The sequence below is a fragment of the Parambassis ranga genome, unplaced genomic scaffold, assembly GCF_900634625.1.
Source record: "Parambassis ranga unplaced genomic scaffold, fParRan2.1 scaffold_21_arrow_ctg1, whole genome shotgun sequence".
In the NCBI taxonomy this organism is placed as follows: domain Eukaryota; kingdom Metazoa; phylum Chordata; class Actinopteri; family Ambassidae; genus Parambassis; species Parambassis ranga.
Genome location: NW_021144767.1, coordinates 2,866,484 through 2,888,538, shown reverse-complemented (window position 1 = coordinate 2,888,538; position 22,055 = coordinate 2,866,484). Strand labels below are relative to the sequence as shown.

Below are 22,055 nucleotides of genomic sequence, written 5' to 3'. Positions count from 1 at the left end.
TGACCTTGTCCTGGCTGGTGGGCTGAGCTCTGATCCGATCATATGCTTCCTGCTGGATGACCGAGCCCAAGAGCTGGTCCAGGATGGGGTCGATGTTGCTGATTCTCTGGATCAGGTCGGCTCTGTGTTTATCCACAAAGTGCGTGTCTGAGAGGAGAGCAGAGAAAGATGATGACCTCTGTGGTGCGTTCAGGAACCCCTGCCCTCTGTCCTGTGAGGACTGATGGGCTTCAGGGTGTATAGAACGCTGAGTGCCTGACATTTCCCAGTTTGGGATCAATCAAAGAATAAAGATCATCAGTCTATCAGCTGGTTTATGGTGTGTTCAAGAGGAACTGGTGCTGACCTTTGGACTCTGCCCTCTTTGTGAGGTCAGAGAGGTCAAAGGTAAGGTCAGTAAAACCCAAATACTCGCACTGAGGTGTGTGTGGTGTACAGAGAGAAGACTGTACTCACAGTCAGCGGGCTTTGCCATCAGTCCAGCTGTGTCTTCAGCTGAAACAGAGGAGACACCGTCAGTGACAGTGGCTGGACCTTCAAAGTTTGAACTAGCTGCAAGTGAAGTAGCTGTGAACAAGTGTAGAACCTGCAGAGTTATAGAGTTGTCTGAAGAGGGTTCACTGCTCCTCCAAGCAGCTTCATGTAGTTCTAACATGCCTCTCGTTTCAGGTGTCTTCACTTCCTTGTGTCTCCTCTGCTGATCACCTGCTGGCCCTAATGTGTCTCACCTGTGTCCTGTTGTTTCCTGCTCCTCGTGTGTTTTTCTTGCTGACATCTTTCAAATATAGTATCACAATAAATAATCTACAGAAATACATTTGAAAATAAATATTTATATATTTATTCTCATAATAAAGGCACAATTCAAGTCCATATTTTAGGAACTAATTAACATGTACTAATTTAATGTTTACTCATTAATTCAAACTCCTGAATAAAGATTACAGGCACTTTCTGAGTGCAAAACGTGACAAGCTCTTTAAGGAAATATCAACCCACATTTATTTCAGTGTAGAAATGTGAGCTGTTTAGTTGGTGTTAGGTGTGTCAGTGTAATAAATGTCAGATTATGTTGAAACGACTTAACACAGTCTTGTTAGCTTCACATAATTTAGTTATTTCGATTGAACACAACTAAGTTCTGTGGAACTTGTTGACATAACTATATTAAGTAAATTGGACAACTTCATCAAAGGGGAACTGTGCATGTCACACAGCCAAGTGCTGCCACCTGGTGTCAGGTGTAGGTATCAGGTTGGTGATCGTTCAGTTTACTCAACAATGTTGTGTTGAATTGACTTAGTTGGTTTGTGTTGCTTCAACAAGTTTACATTTTAAGTTTAGGTTTTAAACCAAACACACAAATGTTAATGAAACTGCACATAATTACATTTATTTGATCCAACAACTCCCTGAGATCACTTTCACTACCTGGGACTGTCAAACAGCAGGCCCAGGTATGAGGGTACAACACTGCACTTTTCACACTTTTATATGCCTGGGTCCAGTAGACCCAAACATCCTGTATATAATAGTGTGTGTGTGGGTCAATGAAAATGTGTTCAGACATATGTTCATCACAGTCAATGAGCCAGGGCCAGTGAGTCTCAGTTTAAAACAATAATTGGTTGGATCATTTTTCTGTTGATGAAAAATACAAAGGGTCCCACAGACAGTCAGAGTCAGTTTGACCTTTGACCTCATGCTCCTCATGTGCTCTAACATGCACTGTGAGCTGTAAGTCTTATACAGACAGGTGTGTGTCTGTCCTCATCAAGTCCAATCAGCATCATCAAACACAGCTGGACTGAAGGTTAGAACCATCTGAATCATATTTCACTTTTTGTTTTTTAATCTGCAGAAATGTTTCCTGTCAACATGGGGTGCTGTGTGTACAAAAAATAACTGAAATGATTTCAAATGGCTGCAGCTGTTTACGTGAGCAGATGCTGTGACTTAATGACTGGAATGTTTAATCATTTATTTCATTTCATCCCAAAAGGACCAGATCAGGACTGACCTCACGTTTTTAACCTCACATGTAACACCTTAAGGTCACCCCCAGGTTCTCATGTACAGACTGAAGGGGATATTTGACATCACATACTGTATGTCTGTGTGTATATTAATAACACACTGTAAAGTCTTTCAGTTGGTTCATAGCCTGTCCAAAATACTGTAGAGTTCAGATAATTGGACTGAAGATGTGAATGGGTTAACAGTAGATCAAACAGATATGAGTGCAGTGTCATCCACACGTCAGGTAGATTTCTCTGGAAGGATTTGTGATGAGATGGGCTCCAGCCCCCTGTGAGCCTGCACTGCAGGACAAAGCGGGTTACTAGAGAACGAATGGATTTGTGAGGATCAGTTGTAATTACGCATGTGTACCACTAGAATGCACTAATTACCTGTCACTATGTGTGGATATATAATCTGAGTTTGAGAGAGGGAGCAATTGTATAACATCTCATCTGCTGCTGTCTGTCAGGAAATGAACAAGAAGTAACTCCAGAGAAACCACGACTTTAACCCTATCTACCCCAAGGGACCCAAATTTGGGGGCTTTTTCATGCACCCAAAGAATAAAAGCCATATAACACTGTACTAACCATGTAAACAATAATCACATTGCATATCAAATTAAACATTGGAAACTCTACTACAAGCACATATAAGCCATCTTTACACACATCAAACATAACTTCAACACCATGCAAATCAATCATCACTCATCAAAATAAAATTCTCATATCAAAGTCGACACACTTGCCACATTCTTATTGCTAGCTCTGTGATACTTTAAGTCACACAAACAAGGTGTCATATGAAAGCTGAGACTTCACCAATTGACACTCTTACAGTTGTTTTGCTATATTATAAATATTTGGTGAATTAGAATATAAAGAACATAAAAGTAAAAAAATCACGAGTAATAAAAATTCCTGTCTTTCTTCTGTAAATTTGCAATAATCAGTCATATTTGTGTCAGGGTTCGTCAGGGGGAGGACACAATTGCAGAGGCACAGAGCGGTTACAGCTAACAAAAAGCTCCTTATTCAAAGCCAGGAAGGCAAAACAACACAAAAACCAACAATCACACTCAGCGTGGTAAAACTACATAAAGGAAAACAGGCACAGGGCGTAAAAAGGCAGGAACAAAAACATAAGAACAAAGCAACTACCTGGAGCACCCTGAGGTCAGGCAGAAGTACATGGCATGGTAGGCGAGGATCAAGGCATGGCATGGACGAGACAAGGACAGAAACAAACCCTACACCGGACAAGACGAACTAGCAAGGACAAAGGGGAAGACACAGACTATATACAAAGGGACCAGGGAAGACAACGGGACACAGGTGACACACATGAGGGCAGGTGATCACACAAGGAGGGAAACCACAGGAAGTAAAACTCAAGACAATGCACGGGGGGGGCAGGACTACCAAAGTAAAACAGGAAGCACAAGACAAGACAAGAACTAAACACAAACCCAGAGAAACAAAACACCAGGACTACAGGAAAATAACTAAACACAGATTAAACTAAAAACCCAAAACCAGGAAAACAAAACCATAAACAAACACCAGGTCGTGACAATTTGAGGGCAATAAACGCTTGGTTCAGATAGGCCAACATGTCTGTGTTTATTCAAGACTAAAAATATTAGGATTAGACATTTATTATGTTTGTGGAGGACTTTTTTGGGGGGAGAATGTGGCAACGGTCATTTAGCTTACAATGCATTTTCTTTGGTGAGTTTCCTAAAACAAATCTGCTAACACACAACAAAGAAGATTTACATTCAGGATTTTTTAAACTGTGCAGGTCAGTGAAAACAAACATCACAGAAAGTCATCCAGTCGGACTGGTTCTGACACTCCCTGCATTTCTCACTGATCATGTGACCTGAGAGTTTGTTCAACTACAAGTAAAAAACACACTGATCTGATAAACTCAGCATAAACCAACATTTTCTATTTAAAGTGGTTTTAGACAACTTGTTCTGAGTTTCAGAGAGGGAGCGATTGTAGAACAGACGTTTCAGTTAAACAACAATAAAGATCAATCAGTTACACTGCAGTAAAATCAATGAGGTGGTCAAACTGATCACTGATCAGATATTGACAGATTCTCACCTGCTGAGTCAGCTCTGACTTCCAGAAGTTTCCAGCTTCATGTGTGGAGCTGCTCATCTGCTGCTGTCTGTCAGGAAATGAACAAGAAGTAACTCCAGAGAAACCACGCCTTGAAAACAGGACACCTGACACAGAACTGACATGAATGGGTTAACAGTGGATAGAACAGGTCTGAGTGCAGAGTCACCCAGCTGTCAGACCGGTTCTGACACTTCCTTCATATTTCACTGATCATGAGACCTGAGGGCTGATTGTAAAGAAAAACACCAGAAGTTACACAACTTGTTGTGAAGCATCAGTTACAGTGTGACTCTGACCTGTGTTGTTGTGTTGAGCAGATGGAAATGCACTGTGCTGCTTCAGACATGACTTTCATCTGTCAGCTTTGCATCACATGCTACATGACTGCAAAACACTTTGTGCACTTCTTATGTCTGTGTCTGTGTTTTTACAGCAGCAGTGACATCATGAGCAGAGCAGCTCCACCTCTGCAATGTGGCCGGAGTGATGTCAGAACCAGACTGACTGAAAGATTGACCATATTTTCTGGATCTGGTGCTCATATAGCTGTCTGGACTTAGCGACCTATCGACCAATCAGAAAATTGAATTCCTTGTTGCCAGGTGAGGTCTGAGGCTCAGCTGCAAGCACACGTTCCATGAATGCTCAGAGCTCAAAGTGTGGACAAGCTAGAGAACGTCAGGAGAGGGACAGAACAGCTGCCATCACATCTGTGATGAGACGTCAGGACACAGGCTGACTAATTCTATATTTTAATATATAAATAAGTCGCATCTGAGTATAAGTCGCACCCCCAGCCAAAGGATGAAAACAAGTGGGACTTATAGTCCGGAAAATACGGTACTTTATGAATCCCTGTAGGGAAGCCTTTAATCACCAGGAGCCCTCACTCTGGAACCAGGTGTAAATCTGGATTAAAGAGGCAGAAACCACCTCCACCTTTAAGACCAGACCTACAACCTTTGTGTTTAGCAGGTGGTGCAGCTAGTCTACACTGTAGTGTGTAGGGCTGATCCATCCATTTCATTATTTACAGTGTTTATAAGGTTATTATAGTGAAATATATCAGTGTCCTCTGCAAATAATATGCATGTTAATCATTTAGATACATTGAATACATCATTAATGTACAAGTTGAATATTTTAGGGCCTAATACTGACCCCTGGTGGTCACCACAAGCAATGCTAAGTCACCTAGAAGAAAACTGCCATCTCCACATATTGTACTCTGTCAGTTAAATCAGTTATTTAATAACTGATGTTCTTCAATAAATGTTTCTAAGCGATCATTAAACAGTGTTTCAAGGACTTTAGAGAAGTGAGGCAGCAGTGAGGCTGGTCTGTAGTGTGTGAAGTTCTGTTTGTTTCCATTTTTGAACAGTGCTGCAACTTTTCATGTCCATTGGGACACAGATGCTTTGAAGTGACAGGTTCCAGATGTGTGTTAAGGCTGTTGTCATGTTATTAATCAGCTTTTTACTGATATATACATATCAATAGCAGGACAGTCTGTGGAGAAGTTCTTTTTATGTGTTGGCAGTATTGATCACTTCTTGCTCACTAACTGCAGACAGAGAGATTCAGTTACTATTGATGGTTCTGATATTTAGCTCTGTTACATGATCAGGGATTTTGGATGCTAGGTCTGGACCAACTGTCTCATTCATATTGCATTACATTTCTGTTTATGACTTGATGATGGGAGCAGTTGATCCAATGTTCTCCAGTTCTCCAAAGTGGGAGTACACATTCTGTTACACAATGGTTCAACACATGACAGTAATGTAATGTCACATGACAGTGTATTTATCTCTGTGTCAGTGGAGCAGAACAGCTGATGAGGCTCTTGTTCATGTGGTGGTGAAAGCCCCCCAGTCTTTCTCTATAGTGGCTGATCAGGGCTTTAAAGAGTCTGTGGGAAAGCCAGACCCCACATCCAGCCTGCCTTCTAGAAAGGCTCTAAAGAAGATGGTGGATGACAAATATGAGAAGGAGGCCGAGGCTCAACTGCGGAGGGTGGAGGGAGGGAGTCTGACTTCAGACATGTGGACCTCCATTAATATGGATGCTTATCTTCAGTCACTTGCCGTCTTGTCCTCAACAATGCAAAGCTAACAGATAGCAACTGGCTAACGACTATGAGACTGCTGGAGGGGACTGGTTGACAGCCCTGTGTTCTTGCTGTGAGTACGTGCAAACCTCTGTCCTTAACAGAGGAGGTGGCCTCAGACATCATCTTTGTAGTCGTTAGCCAGTCATTAGAAACAGCAGACTCAGTCAGCCAGACCAACACAGGTAAGTATGGAAACATTTAGTGCTATTGTTTGTTTGACCCAGACCCACCCACTGAGGTCCTCAACACATATAAACCATGTTTCCCACCAACAGGTAGAACTGATGAAGCTGCTTGGAGGAGCAGAGAAACGTCTTCAAGAAAACTCTACAAGTCCAGACGCCTTGCTTCAGTGGTCTCTATGAACATGACCTGGATGACATGTAAACATACAGTGTGCTCTTTGTAATCTGTATTCTGGCTCTAAAACAAGTGCCCCTTGTGAGAGTTACAGTCACAATCTTCAGATGATGAGACTGACTCGCTGCCTACTGCACTAACGAGGCTCAGAAAGAGGTGAAACATGGTCTGAGTCTGCTGTTTCTAATGACTGGCTAACGACTACAAAGATGATGTCTGAGGCCACCTCCTCTGTTAAGGACAGATCAACTGCTCTTTTTCTTCTTTAAATAAAGACATCTACAGTGCTCATGCTGGCTACTGCACCAACAAACACTCTTAATTTAAATCAAATGAATGTGTTCTATAAAAAGGCTCTAAAGGTAAAACATCACAGTAATTCTTCCTGTGACACCTTCACTACCAGTGATGGTAAGTGCTCTTGTTTCAAATGTGATGTGCACTGTACCACTGAAGCTCGTCTGTGAAGTGTAGTGCCTCTGTGTGTGTGTCACAGTGATGTTAACAGAAGTCAGATAGGTCTGTTAACACATATAAAAACAGCTTACTGAACAACAGCATAGATGTGACGGTGAATATATGTCCCCTCACATGTTCCTCAGTTAAAAGGGTCATTGCATTGGCCGGGAATCGAACCCGGGCCTCCCGCGTGGCAGGCGAGAATTCTACCACTGAACCACCAATGCTGTGAAACGCTGACACCTAGTGGTGCCATCGCAGGTTGCAGCCTCCTCATTCCAAAATCAATCCCTCCTCCATATAAAGTCAAAAGTTATAAATTCACCTCATTACATGAGCGGTTGTGTGTAATGACGCGGCTCACCAGCAGAGGGCGTGTGACGGAGCAACCAGCAGGAAACTACAGGGGAGAAGAGACACAAGCATCCACAGATCAGAACAGACACACTCAGCTCTTCTCTCTGAGACCATGATGATACCGTCACATATCATCACTGCACATGTTTTTGGCTGCACGTCTGGAAATGAGAGGAGACAGAACATTATCATACATGTTGCATAAGTAAAGTCACATGACACATTATTTTATTTAAGCAGCAGATGGACTAATTGATACTGTTACAAAAACTGCGCAAAATCTTCTTTTTTTATCTTGGTTGGTTCAAGGATGTAATATCAAACTGACACCGAGGAAACCCTAAAAGGAAACTATGAAAACCCTTTTTTTTACAATAAATAAATAAATTAACCACAGGGATTAATAAAGTCAGTCTTGAAAATATTAATGTATTGTTTCTATAGGTTTATATGTTTAGTAAATATAGGTTTATCACTGCTTTAGTATATAAGTAAACACATGAACTAACACTAACAAAACAAACCCCAGTGAACCAGGTGGAGCTGTGCAGTGTGCAGCAGCATGATCACAGAGCTCCTGTTTGAACGGGCAGTGAGGATGAGCTCTCTGAGTGGGGGCTCTGGGCTCTTGACGCGGGTTCTTCTCCACATCGAGAAGCACAACCATTCCGCTCGTGTTTTCTGTGTGTGGATGAAAGAGTCAAGATGAGTGTGGGAGCAGCGCTGCAGGCCGACAGTGAAGGAGCTGCTAGCGGACTGTGTCTCTTCATGTTCAGCTCATGTGGAGCTCTGATGATCTCTGCACTTTGCTGCTGGAGAGAGTCCGCGCGCTGCGCAGCGGCTTCTCCCTCTTCTTCCTCTCAGAGATGAAGTCAGACTATCAGAGCTCCATCAGAAGCTGTTTTCCAGCTGAGCCGCATGTTGCTTCAGAGACTCAGAGGACAACCCGACATCTGCTGACGTCACTTTGTCCCAGAGTCCGGCTGTTGCAGCAGCATCAGACCCTGATGATGGTGCAGACAGACTTCTATCAGAGCTGCTCGCTGCTTCTCTCGCTGAGCAGGTTGAATAAAGTCCATCACTGTTCTGTTTGTGTCACAGCTGTTATCATGTAAACAGACACAGACAGAGCAACAACAGGGAGGCTGCTGTACATGGAGCAGCAGACCGTTAATGAGCAGATCACTGCTGAATAACAGAAGCTCTAGTTCAGCTCCACACTTCAGAGCTGCAGCCTCAGCACTCTGTTGTTTCATCATGTGACTGTTTACAGTCATGATAACCTGCGGCCGCCTTCTGACGTCATGTGATCGTTGTTCCTTCCTGCGGCGTCACACAACAGGGGACTCAACAAAGTCTGCACAGTGACAGAGCGCTGTGCGTAATGACGCACATGAGCCAACAGCGGTAACTTTACCCTGACATAAAAAGTGAGTGATCTGTGGGCAAAGGGCTCTGTGCACTTTCACTTCATAGAAACGAGGCTCACGCAGTCTTTGTATGTTCTGATATGAATGTACTGAAACATGGAGGAAGTGCGAAGCCTGGACCCACTGATCTGAACATCTTACTGAAGAGTTTCAGAGTGTGAAACAACAACTTGGCCCCCTGCTGTCATCCAAACACATTCAGACAGATGACCTGAGAGGTCTGTTGTCCCGGTCGGGGAATGTTTTTATTAGGACTGAAGTTCGTCACTCAGCTGGTTCGAGCGTGGCGCTAAGAACTCCAAGGTCGCCGGTTCGATCCCCTTACCAGGCCGATCTCTTTCACTATTGGTTGTTGAACATGGCCATTTCAATTACTGCTGGTTGCTACACAACAGATTTTAACACATTATTTTGTTGCAGTTCTTAAAGTTAAAGTTGATAAACTTTAACCAGATGTGATTTTAAAGGCATGGCTTAAAATGTTTTAATGTTTTAAATCACGTGTCCTGGTTTAAAGGCGTGGCTTCTGTGGACTAACTTTGGTTTTTGAGCTCCTGTCAGACAGACTGCAGCAGAACCAGCAGCTCCACACACGAAGGTGGAAACTTCTGGAAGTCAGGACTGATTCAGCAGGTGAGTCTGTCGATATCTGATCAATCATCAGTGTGATCACCTCATTGATCTTTACTGCCTGTAACTGATGGATCTTTATTGTAGTAAGTCCCTGAAACGCGGAACCAACAACAAGCGTCTCTGTTGATCGTTCTCTCTGTAAAGTTCAGCAGCTTCATTTGCTCTGAAACTCAGATCGACTCGTTCAAAGCTTCAAGCGGAGAAAAGGTCGCTTTATTCTGACTTTATCAGATCAGTCTGTTTCCGGTTTGACGCGCCTGTGCTGCGCAACAGCCGCGCGCCACGTTACGTAAGTTTGGTTGGTTTAAAGTTCATGGTGCGTTCAGGTGCATCTGGTTGAATTGAGTTCAGATGATTCTTATGACTAAAACTAAAACATTTATAAATTTGTCATGTTTTATTTTTCATGAATTCATATCGATGATTGAAACTCATCAGAAGAAACATTTTCTCTTCAAGGCTTCATAAATATGTGAATCTAATATTTGCCATGAGGAGAAGTGTGTCAGTCCTCAGAGCTCAGACAGTAGCTGCTCATGTGTTTGTCCTTTCTATAGAAAACAGTCCACAGACTGTTACAGAGGAAGGTCTCAGTGCTTCACTCAGTCTGTTCACACTGTGACAGAAACACACATGAACACATGTTCATTTATTCACATGTTCACACATGGAGAGAAGTGACAGAATTCTGAAGCAAACACTGAATGTGTGTGTGCACTGTTCCACTTACAGCATGTGACATCAATAATAACAGCATCAGAGATGTTGGTGTGTTTACAGACTCACCAAAATAAAAGCCTGAGAACCAAACCTGGTCTGAGGCTCTGATGCTAAGCTAACAGCATGATTAGCCTGTTAGCATCTACATGAAGGATCAATAACAACATGCTGACTGTGTGTTTCTGTGTCATGTTGCTGTGTTTGTGTGAAGGTGTGAGCTCTGCTATGAGTCAGTGTGAGGACAGAGAGGAGGGAGTCCCTCCCTCTAAAAGCCCTCTGTGTGGGGACCATGAGAGCCGGACCAAAGCTCAGAGGTAAGAGGACCGTCTCTGACTGTCCATGACTCTTCTCCATGTCAGAGCTCACACTCACATTATTCACACATCTGTGTGTTCAAGAACAAAGCAGCAGCACACTGCACACTCTGCTGGACCTGGACCTGGACCTGGACCTGGGCCTGGACCTGGACCTGCCAGCTGTGTGTCCATGAAGAGTGATCAGTCAAAGGATTATCCCATTTATTTCAAAGCTGTTGATCCATCTGAGGGTCAAAGGTCAGAGTTAATGTCACAGCTGCAGTTTGTTTCCATCATTATTAAACATTTAAAGTGTAACATGATGTTCAGCATCATTTTTCCAGAAGAAGCTCAGAGTCAGTGTTTGTGATTCTCTCAGGATCCAGGATGTGAGAGCAGACTCTGCTGGACCTGGACCCAGCTGTGTGTCCATGAAAAGTGATCGGTCGATGGGTAAGCCCATTGAATTCAAAGCTGATCAGCCATCTGAGGGTCAAAGGTAAGAATCACTCTGGAAGTGTCTCCATGCTGTGATGAGCTCTGCTGGACTCTTGGGGTTGTATGTGTCTGTTTGCTCTGCAGGTGGTTGATGGTTTGGAGCATCTGTAGCACAGAGTAATGCATATTTACAGTGCTGCTTCAAAGTGTATGAATCATTTAAAATCTTCTATATGTCTGCATAAACATGACTTAAACATCTGCCTCACTGTACTAGAAAGGCAGCCCACTGAAACAAAGTATGGAAAGACATTTCAGTAATAAAACATTTAAATAAATGATAGATTCATACACTGTATGTAAATATTATACTAACAGACGATGCTCCGCTAGTACATTAGGCTAATACAGCAATACTGTGTATTTGAACTCTTAAAACAAAGACAGCGAGTAAAGGATCCATACTTCAGTTCAATGGGAATCAGTCTGTCATTAATAGATTCATGTTAGCAGACCGTAGCTAAAACTGACATCATGACTGACACACAGCATGCAGCATGACACCTTCACTCTTCATCTCCATCTGGACTCGTCTGAACCACATGCAGTCCAACAGTAAAGTTTATTTGTCGGCCTGCAGAATTCAGCATTGATCGTGTTTCGGGTCATATTTATGCAGAAATATAGAAAGTTTGACCAACTTCCCAAAACGACTGTAGCTGTCAGCCTATATGTAGCTAGGAGCTAGTCTCCTCCTCCTCAGATTCCCAGGGTCCTGGTTTGGATTTTTGCACGTACCTCACACTGCTGATTATTCTGACTTGAACACAGCCTGTGCAGAACTTTAAGGTGGCTTCTGTTCTTCGGTGTTTTTGGTTGAATTTGGTCAAATTGTGATCAAATAAATTGTGTGATAACAGTTTTTCAGTCTCTTGTAGTGGCCATCATGGACACTGATCCAGCTCTGTGTCCATGAAAAGTGAACATTTCAAAAATGTTGATACCACTTTAAGTCCTGTTTCTGTAACTTAGCAGAGTTCTTCAATGATCATGTGGGTCTGCTTGGCTCTGTAAAAGACCCATAAGCAGGTCTGTGTTTGTAGATGTATAATAGAAAGTATCAGTATGTATTTATGTTGTCATGTTATCATCTCATGGTGGTTTCTGAAGGCTTTAAGTAAAGGAAATAACAAAGGTCTGCAGTGTCATGTGTTACAACCGGCCAATTCAGAGTGGTTGCGATTCTTTCAAAGGCACTAAAATAGCAATCCACCTCAGACTCTCTGAATGGTGGCACTAAAGCAATGTGCTTGCTCACATCAAATGTGTCACGAGGAGAATGAGGAACCTGTCGTGAGGCAGATGGGTGTGGAGTCGCAGAGGGGAGACGCTCTAGCTCTAAGGCCCTCACCTTCAGGTGCATGGCCTCCACCTCTAACTCACGATTTCTCAAATCAATTTCTTTTATTCTGAGAGTTAGCTGCATCTCCTCTGCCGTCATAGCAGGCGTAACAGACGGACCAGAGGGAGCGGTTGGGCTGGGCCGCACCGTGTCACGGGAGCTCACGTCAGCTTTCGCCGCCTCCTCTACAGAGGGCACAGACACACACAGACCTTCCTCCACTAGCTTTTCCTGCAAAAGCTCTTTCAGTTCCTCCTTTTTAACGTTTTGAGGCACTCTGACCTGAAAACGTGCAGCAATCATTAATAAATCCACCTTCCTACACTTGTCCAACTGCTGGACTGTAGGATTCTTCACAAAATACTCTAGATCAAACTTCATATTCAGAGCAAAACTGTCAACCAGTATTATGCAGAGTAATATGAAAAATACAATATTCCAAAAAAAACGACGAATTGCCAATTACTTACTGACACGAATCAAAACACGAACGAGCCAAATTTAACTTACCGATAACAAACGTTTTACTTACCAACACGCTTTCAAAAGAATCGACGAGCCCCCAATTTATGTTACAACCGGCCTAGGGGAAACCTAGTTGTAGCATAAAGTGACTCTTCCTCCTGTTCCGACTCCCAAGGTAGATATGAAAAAATATCAACGACGAATGGAATTTATATAAATGTATTTATAAACGAACCGAGACAACAGAAACCTTCAGGGTGAGCAATGCCAAAATAACAAACAAAACAACTAAGGTTCTCAGCTCCTGTCTTTCCTGAACAAAAGAAAAGAGATTCAAACAAAAATACAGGTGACTTCTCTGACTTCCTAACAAAAAACAGGAGAAAACGAATAAACAAAAACGGCTTCTCACCCCTACTCAAATGTGCCTGGTATGTAATAATAACTTAAATTCAATTACTCTAGGTAAAGCCAAAATCAAACGACGAGTCTAAATTACATAAATTAATATTCACAGTCTAATGTCCAATATACAAGTAAAAATCGAGTGCAGTCTTCTCGAGATGTGGAGAGGAGGGCAAGAGCATCGGGTGGCTGATGTGGAGGGTTTTTAAATTCAGAGCCCATCTGTGTCCTCCAATCCTCGAGCTCCATGTCATCCAGCTGTAGAACCAATAGTATTCTCCCCCCTGTTGGCGGGGAGGGAGAACACTCACACACACAAAATATGACTTAGTCATAACACATGATATAGACTCTATATCATGACACTGCATCATTGTCTGACTGCGATTCATTACAAACCCATCCTGCTGCACATCGCTTAATGTTAAAGAAAGAGAAACATGGTGAGTGGAAGATTTAACTGAACTCTTACAGCTGTGCTGGCAGCCATTAAAGCAGAATATGTGAAGAAGAACAAATTACAAACCTGCTGGATGCAGCTGAACAGTGTGGAGTCAGGATAGTTTTCATTTTTAATACACACATTTTGTGTATTAATTAATTTTCTTCACCAGTCTATTGACTGTTGCACTTTGTATTTATTTCAGTCTGAGGTTTCAGTTTCTTTCATCTGAAATAAAGGCCTTCAATGTATTTGCCTGGGACTACTTTTACTCATGGTAACAGAGCTAGCTGTGCCCCAGGTAAACATTTCCTGCATTGAAAACTGACAATAGATATTACTGAAACATATGAACATGTGGACATAGGGGAAGCTAATAAGACACAAGCTAGACATCAGTTCAGACCTTTGACTTGGAGGAAATGTGAACAGCTGGACCTCAGGGACTTTAATTGAACCCCCCTGGTCTAAATCAATGTGAACATATGATGACAGTGGAAGTGGAATGGAACTCTTAAAGCTGTGCTTCAGTCATTAAAGCAGCAGCAACAGGTTCAACATGAGCTGGATGTGTGGAGTTGGGATAGTTTTCATTTTTTAATACAACAATGCTTGTTTGTCACCAGTCTGTTGACTGTTGTGTATCTGTTCAAAACACTTAGTGAAGTGATTGTGTTGTTAAATGCTGATGTTTCTGTCACAGACTGCAGCAACCCAGTGTTCAGACTCCTGCTCAGGACGCCATATTTATGGTGAGTGAAACAGATTCTAACTACAACACAACAGTCCTGGTGCTCTACAGAGACCCAGAGCCTGACCCCTGAGCAAGCATTCACAGAGACAGAACTGTGGTAGTAATACTTATAACTACAGCAGCTGTGCATACACAACACTTCATATCTAATGTTGTAGATTCAAGTAATACATGTATGAACATAAGCTGTAATATCATGAAACACTAAACTGTTATTCTGCTCCTCAAAGTCTGAGAGTTTATACTCTGTTGTTCTGTTCCAGCTGCTGGAGGAGAACATTGTCAGGTTTGTGAAGGATGAGCTGAAGAAGATCCAGAAGCTCCTGAGTCCAGATTACCCAGAATGCTCAGAGAGTCAGAGGGAGGATGAGGAGGATGAAGAGCAGAGGAGCAGCAGAGAGTCATTAGTGCAGATCACAGTGCACTTCCTGAGGAGGATGAAGCAGGAGGAGCTGGCTGAGCGTCTGCAGAGCAGTAAGAGGATTTGAAGAGCTTTAACATGATGGAAAGAGGAAATGAAGTTTACATTTACACACTCTGCTGTTAATATGATGCAGACATCTGTGAACTCTTCTGACTGAAAACACAAACTGTTTGTCTACAACTGATGAACAGATTTCATGGAGACAGAAAATATTTATTTGACACATTTATTGTAGCGTTCACTTATTAATGACATTTATTGTTTGTTCAGGAACTCCTGCTGCAGAGTGTGGACGTAAACTCAAGTCTAACCTGAGGAAGAAGTTCCAGTGTGTGTTTGAGGGGATCGCTAAAGCAGGAGAGCCGACCCTTCTGAACCAGATCTACACAGAGCTCTACATCACAGAGGGGGGGACTGCAGAGGTCAATGAGGAACATGAGGTCAGACAGATTGAAGCAGCATCCAGGAAAGCACACAGACCAGAAACAAGCATCAGACCAGAAGGCATCTTTAAAGGCTCACCTGGAAGACAGGAACCAATCACAACAGTGATGACAAAGGGAGTGGCTGGCATCGGGAAAACCGTCCTAACACAGAAGTTCTCTCTGGACTGGGCCGAAGACAAAGCCAACCAGGACATCCAGTTCACATTTCCATTCACTTTCAGAGAGCTGAATGTGCTGAAAGAGAGAAAGTTCAGCTTGGTGGAACTTGTTCATCACTTCTTCACTGAAACCAAAGAAGCAGGAATCTGCAGCTTTCAGCACCTCCAGGTGGTCTTCATCTTTGATGGTCTGGATGAGTGTCGACTTCCTCTGGACTTCCAGAACAATGAGACCCTGACTGATGTCACAGAGTCCACCTCAGTGGATGTGCTGCTGACAAACCTCATCAGGGGGAAGCTGCTTCCCTCTGCTCGCCTCTGGATCACCACACGACCTGCAGCAGCCAATCAGATCCCTCCTGACTGTGTGGACGTGGTGACAGAGGTCAGAGGGTTCACTGACCCACAGAAGGAGGAGTACTTCAGGAAGAGGTTCAGAGAGGAGGAGCAGGCCAGCAGGATCATCTCCCACATCAAGACATCACGAAGCCTCCACATCATGTGCCACATCCCAGTCTTCTGCTGGATCACTGCTACAGTTCTGGAGAACATGTTGGAAACCAGAGAGGGAGCAGAGCTGCCCAAGACCCTGACTGAGATGTACATCCACTTCCTGGTGGTTCAGACCAAAGTGAAGATGATCAAGTATGATGGAGGAGCTGAAACAGATCCACAGTGGAGTCCAGAGAGCAGGGAGATGATCCAGTCTCTGGGAAAACTGGCTTTTGATCAGCTGCAGAAAGGAAACCTGATCTTCTATGAGTCAGACCTGACAGAGTGTGGCATCGATATCAGAGCAGCCTCAGTGTACTCAGGAGTGTTCACACAGGTCTTTAAAGAGGAGAGAGGCCTGTACCAGGACAAGGTGTTCTGCTTCATCCATCTGAGTGTTCAGGAGTTTCTGGCTGCTCTTCATGTCCATCTGACCTTCATCAGCTCTGCTGTCAACCTGCTGGAACAACAACAAACAACATCTCTGTGGTTTAAAGTCTTTAGAAACAAACCTGAACTAAAACACCTCCACCAGAGTGCTGTGGACAAGTCCTTACAGAGTCCAAATGGACACCTGGACTTGTTCCTCCGCTTCCTCCTGGGTCTTTCACTGGAGACCAATCAGACTCTTCTACGGGGCCTGCTGACACAGACAGGAAGTAGCTCACAGACCAATCAGGAAACAGTCCAGTACATCAAGGAGAAGATCAGTGAGAATGTGTCTGCAGAGAGAAGCATCAATCTGTTCCACTGTCTGAATGAACTGAATGATCGTTCTCTAGTGGAGGAGATCCAACAGACCCTGAGATCAGGACGTCTCTCCACAAATAAACTGTCTCCTGCTCAGTGGTCAGCTCTGGTCTTCATCTTACTGTCATCAGAAGGTCTGGAGGTGTTTGACCTGAAGAAATACTCTGCTTCAGAGGAGGCTCTTCTGAGGCTGCTGCCAGTGGTCAAAGCCTCCAACAAAGTTCTGTAGGTGGATTTATGAACCATTTCAAACATGGTTGATTTTTATATGAACAATAAAACATTGACTTTGTGTTCATTCTTTTTTTTCTCAGACTGAGCAGCTGTAACCTCTCAGAGAGAAGCTGTGAAGCTCTGTCCTCAGTTCTCAGCTCCCAGTCCTCTAGTCTGAGAGAGCTGGACCTGGATAATAACGACCTGCAGGATTCAGGAGTGAAGCAGCTGTCTCGTGGACTGGAGAGTCCAGACTGCAGACTGGAGACTCTCAGGTCAGGATCCAGCTTTTTGATCATCAGTTAAATTCTGCTTCATGTTCATGTTGAAGATCTGTTGGATTTTCCTTCTTTCTTCTTGAGTTCATGACATGTTTTGTACCTCCAGTCTGTCAGGTTGTCTGATCACACAGGAGGGCTGTGCTTCTCTGGCCTCGGCTCTGACCTCCAACCCCTCCTATCTGAGAGAGCTGGACCTGAGCTACAATCATCCAGGAGACTCAGGAGTGGAGCTGCTGTCTGCTTTACTCAACAGTCCAGATTGTAGTCTGAAGACTCTCAGGTACACAGAGACCACAGAGCATGAGTCCTCCTCAGTCTGTCAGTTTAGCTCATATATCCACAGCTGTTGATGGATGGACTGAAACTGCAGAGAAGAAATAATCACTGATCCCTGATGTTCATCTTCCTCCATCATTAAGTGTCCATCATGTTAACTTCACTTTTCTTTATACACGTTCTTCATGTCAAAATACATACAGACTGATTTTCAGTCAGATCAAATACAAAATGATGCCCTACTTATTAATGTCCTCAGCTGTAAGAACCACTGAATTATTTCCACAAACAAATGTTCCTGAAACAATCCATATGTGAAGCTTCAGAGGAGACAACAACACAATGGTAGAAGGAGGAGTTCCTTCAGTCAGAGACAGAGAGCAGGGAGACACTACAATATTATCACTGTAAAAACTACACACAGACATGAGTGAATGTATTTATTTGAAGTGTGTCAGAAACTCTTCCATCCATGACACATGTGAACCAGGCTTGTGTTTGCATATAGAGTGAAAGGAACAAACAGTCAGAGACAGTGTGGCTTGTTTGCTGCTTTGGATAAATGCACAATGCTGAGATCAAACCTACACTGTTGCTGCATGAAGAGGATTTTACAGTAAAGCACTGACAGAGAGCAATATTTCACAGAATGGAGGACATGAATAAACACAGAGCAGATCAGGAGAGACTCTTCTGGAGTCGACACAGATGAGTTTCAGTCTGTTTGTGTGTCTCTGACAAACTGAGGAACTCTGCTTCATGTTGATCAGCAGTTTGGACTCATGTTGGTTAGAAAATCATTCTGACTGTGTTTCTTCCTGCAGGGTGGAGCATGGTGGAGAGCAGAGGTTAAAACCTGGGCCGAGGAAGTGTAAGTTTGACTCAGTCTTTCCTCATGTTATTGTGCATGAGTCAGTGTTCTATCAGTCCATCAGAGCTGTTGTAGCGCAGCCTCGGCGGTTGGATTTCTTTGGTGTTTACTGGAGTTTATTACTCCCCAGCAGGAGTTTTAGGTTCCAGCTTTGTCATTGGTTTTCCTTTTTTCTCTTGTTAGGGAGCTTTAGTGTGTTGTAGTGTCTCTGTGTTTGTTTGGGCACTGCTCAGCTCTGAGTTCATGAACTGCAGCCTAACACTGAAACCAGCCTGTGTAGCTGCCGATCTGAGAGTGGGGACGAGTGGGGAGGTGCAGACATGCTGTGTGTGGGTTTCCCCTCAGCCTGGGACATAACAGAGACAACCAAAGCAGACAAAAGACAAAATCCAATAAGAGACCACAAAGGGTTGAAAAGGTCCAAACACAGGAAGAAACAGCTCCACAGTCCAAAAGCAGGCAGGACTCAGACACAAAGAATCTCATCCAAAGGGTCAGACTGGACTGATGGACTGAAGAGTGAAGACACTGAGACACTGAGCTGTGAGCAGCATTATTAGGGTTAGGGTTAGGGCGAGAAACGCCACTGTTTAAGAAAACGAGTTACCACCAAAATAAGTTTCACACGGGGTCTCTGTTTAAAGTTTTTAATCAATTAGTAACAAAACACGTTATCCGCCATGTTTCCCTGCACCGCTTCTTCCCTTTTTTCCCAATCTGCTACAAACGCCCTGATTTTCAGCACAATGCAGCATTTCCATTCAACCAATCACAGGGCAGCTTTCCAACTGTCATGGCGGAGCCCTGTCAGTAGATAGAAAGTATGTCCAGTCGTCTTTTAAATGAGTGTTTTAGCTGTGTGAAATGAATAACTTTGACAGTATCCATGGAGCAGTCCTTTTCTTCCATGGGAAAAAAGTGGAAGCCTTCCATACAGAATCCCGAAACTCAGCTGGAGGGAAAATACCGGCCACTTCCTGTTCACATACTAAAGAGAAAAACTTTTGTCATGTGGATCAACTGACAGCTGGCGAAATAATATTATTAGAAATACATATATAAATACATAAAATGAGTTTTGTGATGAAATGGATTTATAGCTTTTTGGGTGTTTAATAAATGTTTAAAATCAAAATATAGATCAGATTTTTTGATGTTATTACAAACTCATGATGATATATTACAGTTTGAAACATAAACTAGAAGTTCCATATAAACCCTTTTTGGAAAGAAAACACTTTTTTCTGGATTTATCGCGTTTTGGAAGCAATCTCTTCATTTGTTAGGCGGGACAGCCGAAACCAGTTAAACAAGCTTTTACTGACAGCTCTGAACAGACCACATTAACTTATCATTCATCTTAGTGCAGCCGCCACAACTTCCATTTCACAAACCATTGTTTAATCTTCAGTTATTATATTTCCTTTTATTTTGCTTTGTGCTTTGGTTTCATTCTGTAACACTGGACTTATTTTTATGAAGGTTTGAACTCTGACAGTGTTTGAACAGGAGAGAAAGGAGTATAAAGTGTGTAGTGAGGAGTTCACAGCCTTAAAGCATCTAGAATAACTGAAAAAAATAAAGCCCATCACTTCACGGATTTCACCTTTTGCGGGTTATTTTTGGAACGTAACCCCGCGATTAACGAGGGACCTCTGATGAGAAGGAAGAGACTGGGCTCTCAGCTGCAGTAAAGGGGGCAGGTCTGGCTCCAACACAGGTTTCAATGTGCAAGATGTCTTGCCCTCACATTCTTCTTCCATTTCCACTTGTCCTGAAACTTCGGCCTTCGCTGTCAACCTTCCTTTTCTTACTCACACTTGCCATTTTAGAAATGGGCAATAAAAAACACAGATCACTGGCAAACAGGGTGGTGAGAGTTTGACCATGTTTGCTGCCATCTTGTGGTGAAATGTTAAATATATCTAAATAATAATCATTTTTAAACGTGTGATTTCATCCTGTGGACAACAGTACTGGTGGCATATTATGACATTATTGATTTTATGACAGAGGCTTCGGCCCAGTGAACATATGAACTGGACTTTTGGTCTGTTCTACAGGAAAAACCCTCAATGATAATGCACCAACAATCCCAACCAAAGAAAGGAACATAAGGACAGAAGAACCAAACAGGAAAGAAAATAGAAATAACTATTGTATATATAACCTAGAAAATTTCACAAGAAATTTTGAGTGGGCCAATGCGCGCTCACCCACACTCTGCTGCCGGTCCGCCCCATTATATACCACCAAACCTCATTCCTGATCACCGGCAGATGTGAAAGATGCCACTGATGACATTTCATGCTTTTACAGTGTTTCTGATTGGTTTTATATAAGGTTTAATAGGCCCCAAGCTTCTCCATTCATTCTGAATGGAGGAATCCTAAAGATGTGGATGTGACTTTGGCTGCTATTTTATGAAGTTTGGTAAAAGACATGAACATGAGGACTCAGTATGATAAAGTCCAACTCCTTATGAGCAGTTTGCAGTTGAAATGAATATTCTGTGTAGAGGCATGCCAGACTGATAGGCTTCCAAAGTTAGCTGGGTTTTGTCAGGGATCTCACCAGTTTCCCATTATTTCCTATGAGGGGGGTTAGGTCAGCTTAAGTGGCTTGCCTGTCAAAACAAAAAGTGGCACAGACATGGGGACTCAATATGTCAGAGGTCTAATGTTTATCTACATTTTACATTTTGAATGAAGGTTCTGTGTGAAAGCATGCCCAAACACCATGCCTTCAGAGTTTGACAGTAATTTGATGCCTGTGGGGAGGGTCGATCGGAGTTTTTCTGGATTTTTTCAAACACTGTTTATCCGATCGCTACCAAACCTCAGAGGGTAGTAGTCCTGACCGAGCCGGTCGATTTGATGTATAATTTGTAGGGGTGGCTAGCGCTAGTTAGCTGTGTAATGAATTAGAGGCTTTTATTTTGAAAATCAGTGTGTGTCTGTGTAAGTGTGTGTGTGTGTGTGGGGGGGGGGGGTGGGTTGGGGACACTCCCTAATGCATGTTAAAACATGTTTAAGTGTTTTATTTTGAAAATCTACACGTCAGCCATATCCTGTTATTGTGCAGGGTCTTTTATTTTGAAAATCCATGTTTGTGTGTCTGTGTGTTGACAGGTGTGTATAGTGTGTGTCTGCATATTTCTGGGTGGCTTGTGTGTAGTTTACCAGGCCTAGTAAGGTCTGTAATGATTTGGAGGCTTTTATTTTGAAAATCTGTGTGTGTGTGTGTGTGTGTGTGCGAGTGTAGTTGTGTATGTTTCTGTATGGTTGTGTATGTGTGTGTGTGTGTGTCTGCCTCTGTATGGATCAATACAGTGAAGTTACATTGGTTTGAATGAACCCAATGCATTGTTAATGGGAGCAGCCATCTGTGCTGATGTCATCAGAGAAGTCAGTCAGAGCACCTGTGGAGGTTACCATGGAAACGGCTCCCTCAGTTTTCGGCTTCCTGTTTTTGTGACTTTTGCCTTTTTCTCTCTCTCTCCCCATTCACCGTCTATGTCGTTCGCCCACTGGTTTTTTGCGATTTACGTGAAAACCGTACGTCGGAACGGAAAGAAAAGTCATAGCACAGGTGTCCCGGTACAGCCGGACGTCCTGTAAAAGTTTCAGGTCGCTCACATTAAAGCTGTGGGACTAGTTCTGCTGAAAATGTGTCCAGAAGAAGGAGAATAATACAGAAGCGGAATAAGT

The 22,055-nt window shown here is 43.1% G+C and overlaps 1 protein-coding gene, 1 long non-coding RNA gene and 1 other non-coding gene across 3 annotated transcripts in view; 1 reads left to right on the top strand and 2 right to left on the bottom strand.

Annotated features, from left to right (window-relative positions):
* LOC114429840 (uncharacterized) lies at positions 1–4,154 on the bottom strand. Its single transcript, XR_003669958.1, has 3 exons — positions 4,140–4,154; positions 457–495; positions 1–147 (listed from the first exon to the last, which is right to left on the bottom strand). It is a non-coding gene; the product is annotated as an uncharacterized LOC114429840 (long non-coding RNA).
* A 3,094-nt stretch (positions 4,155–7,248) lies between these two features.
* trnag-gcc (transfer RNA glycine (anticodon GCC)) lies at positions 7,249–7,319 on the bottom strand. The gene has a single exon. It is a non-coding gene; the product is annotated as a tRNA-Gly (tRNA).
* A 6,035-nt stretch (positions 7,320–13,354) lies between these two features.
* LOC114429868 (NACHT, LRR and PYD domains-containing protein 12-like) overlaps positions 13,355–22,055 on the top strand; it is a gene marked incomplete at its 3' end in the record, with an annotated part of 9,577 nt that continues 876 nt past the window's right edge. Inside the window, exons 1-6 of the mRNA XM_028398481.1 lie at positions 13,355–13,369; positions 14,707–14,908; positions 15,129–16,929; positions 17,019–17,192; positions 17,305–17,478; positions 18,299–18,345. Coding sequence (XP_028254282.1) covers positions 13,355–13,369; positions 14,707–14,908; positions 15,129–16,929; positions 17,019–17,192; positions 17,305–17,478; positions 18,299–18,345 — 2,413 coding nt within the window. The remainder of the gene's footprint in view (positions 13,370–14,706; positions 14,909–15,128; positions 16,930–17,018; positions 17,193–17,304; positions 17,479–18,298; positions 18,346–22,055) is intronic.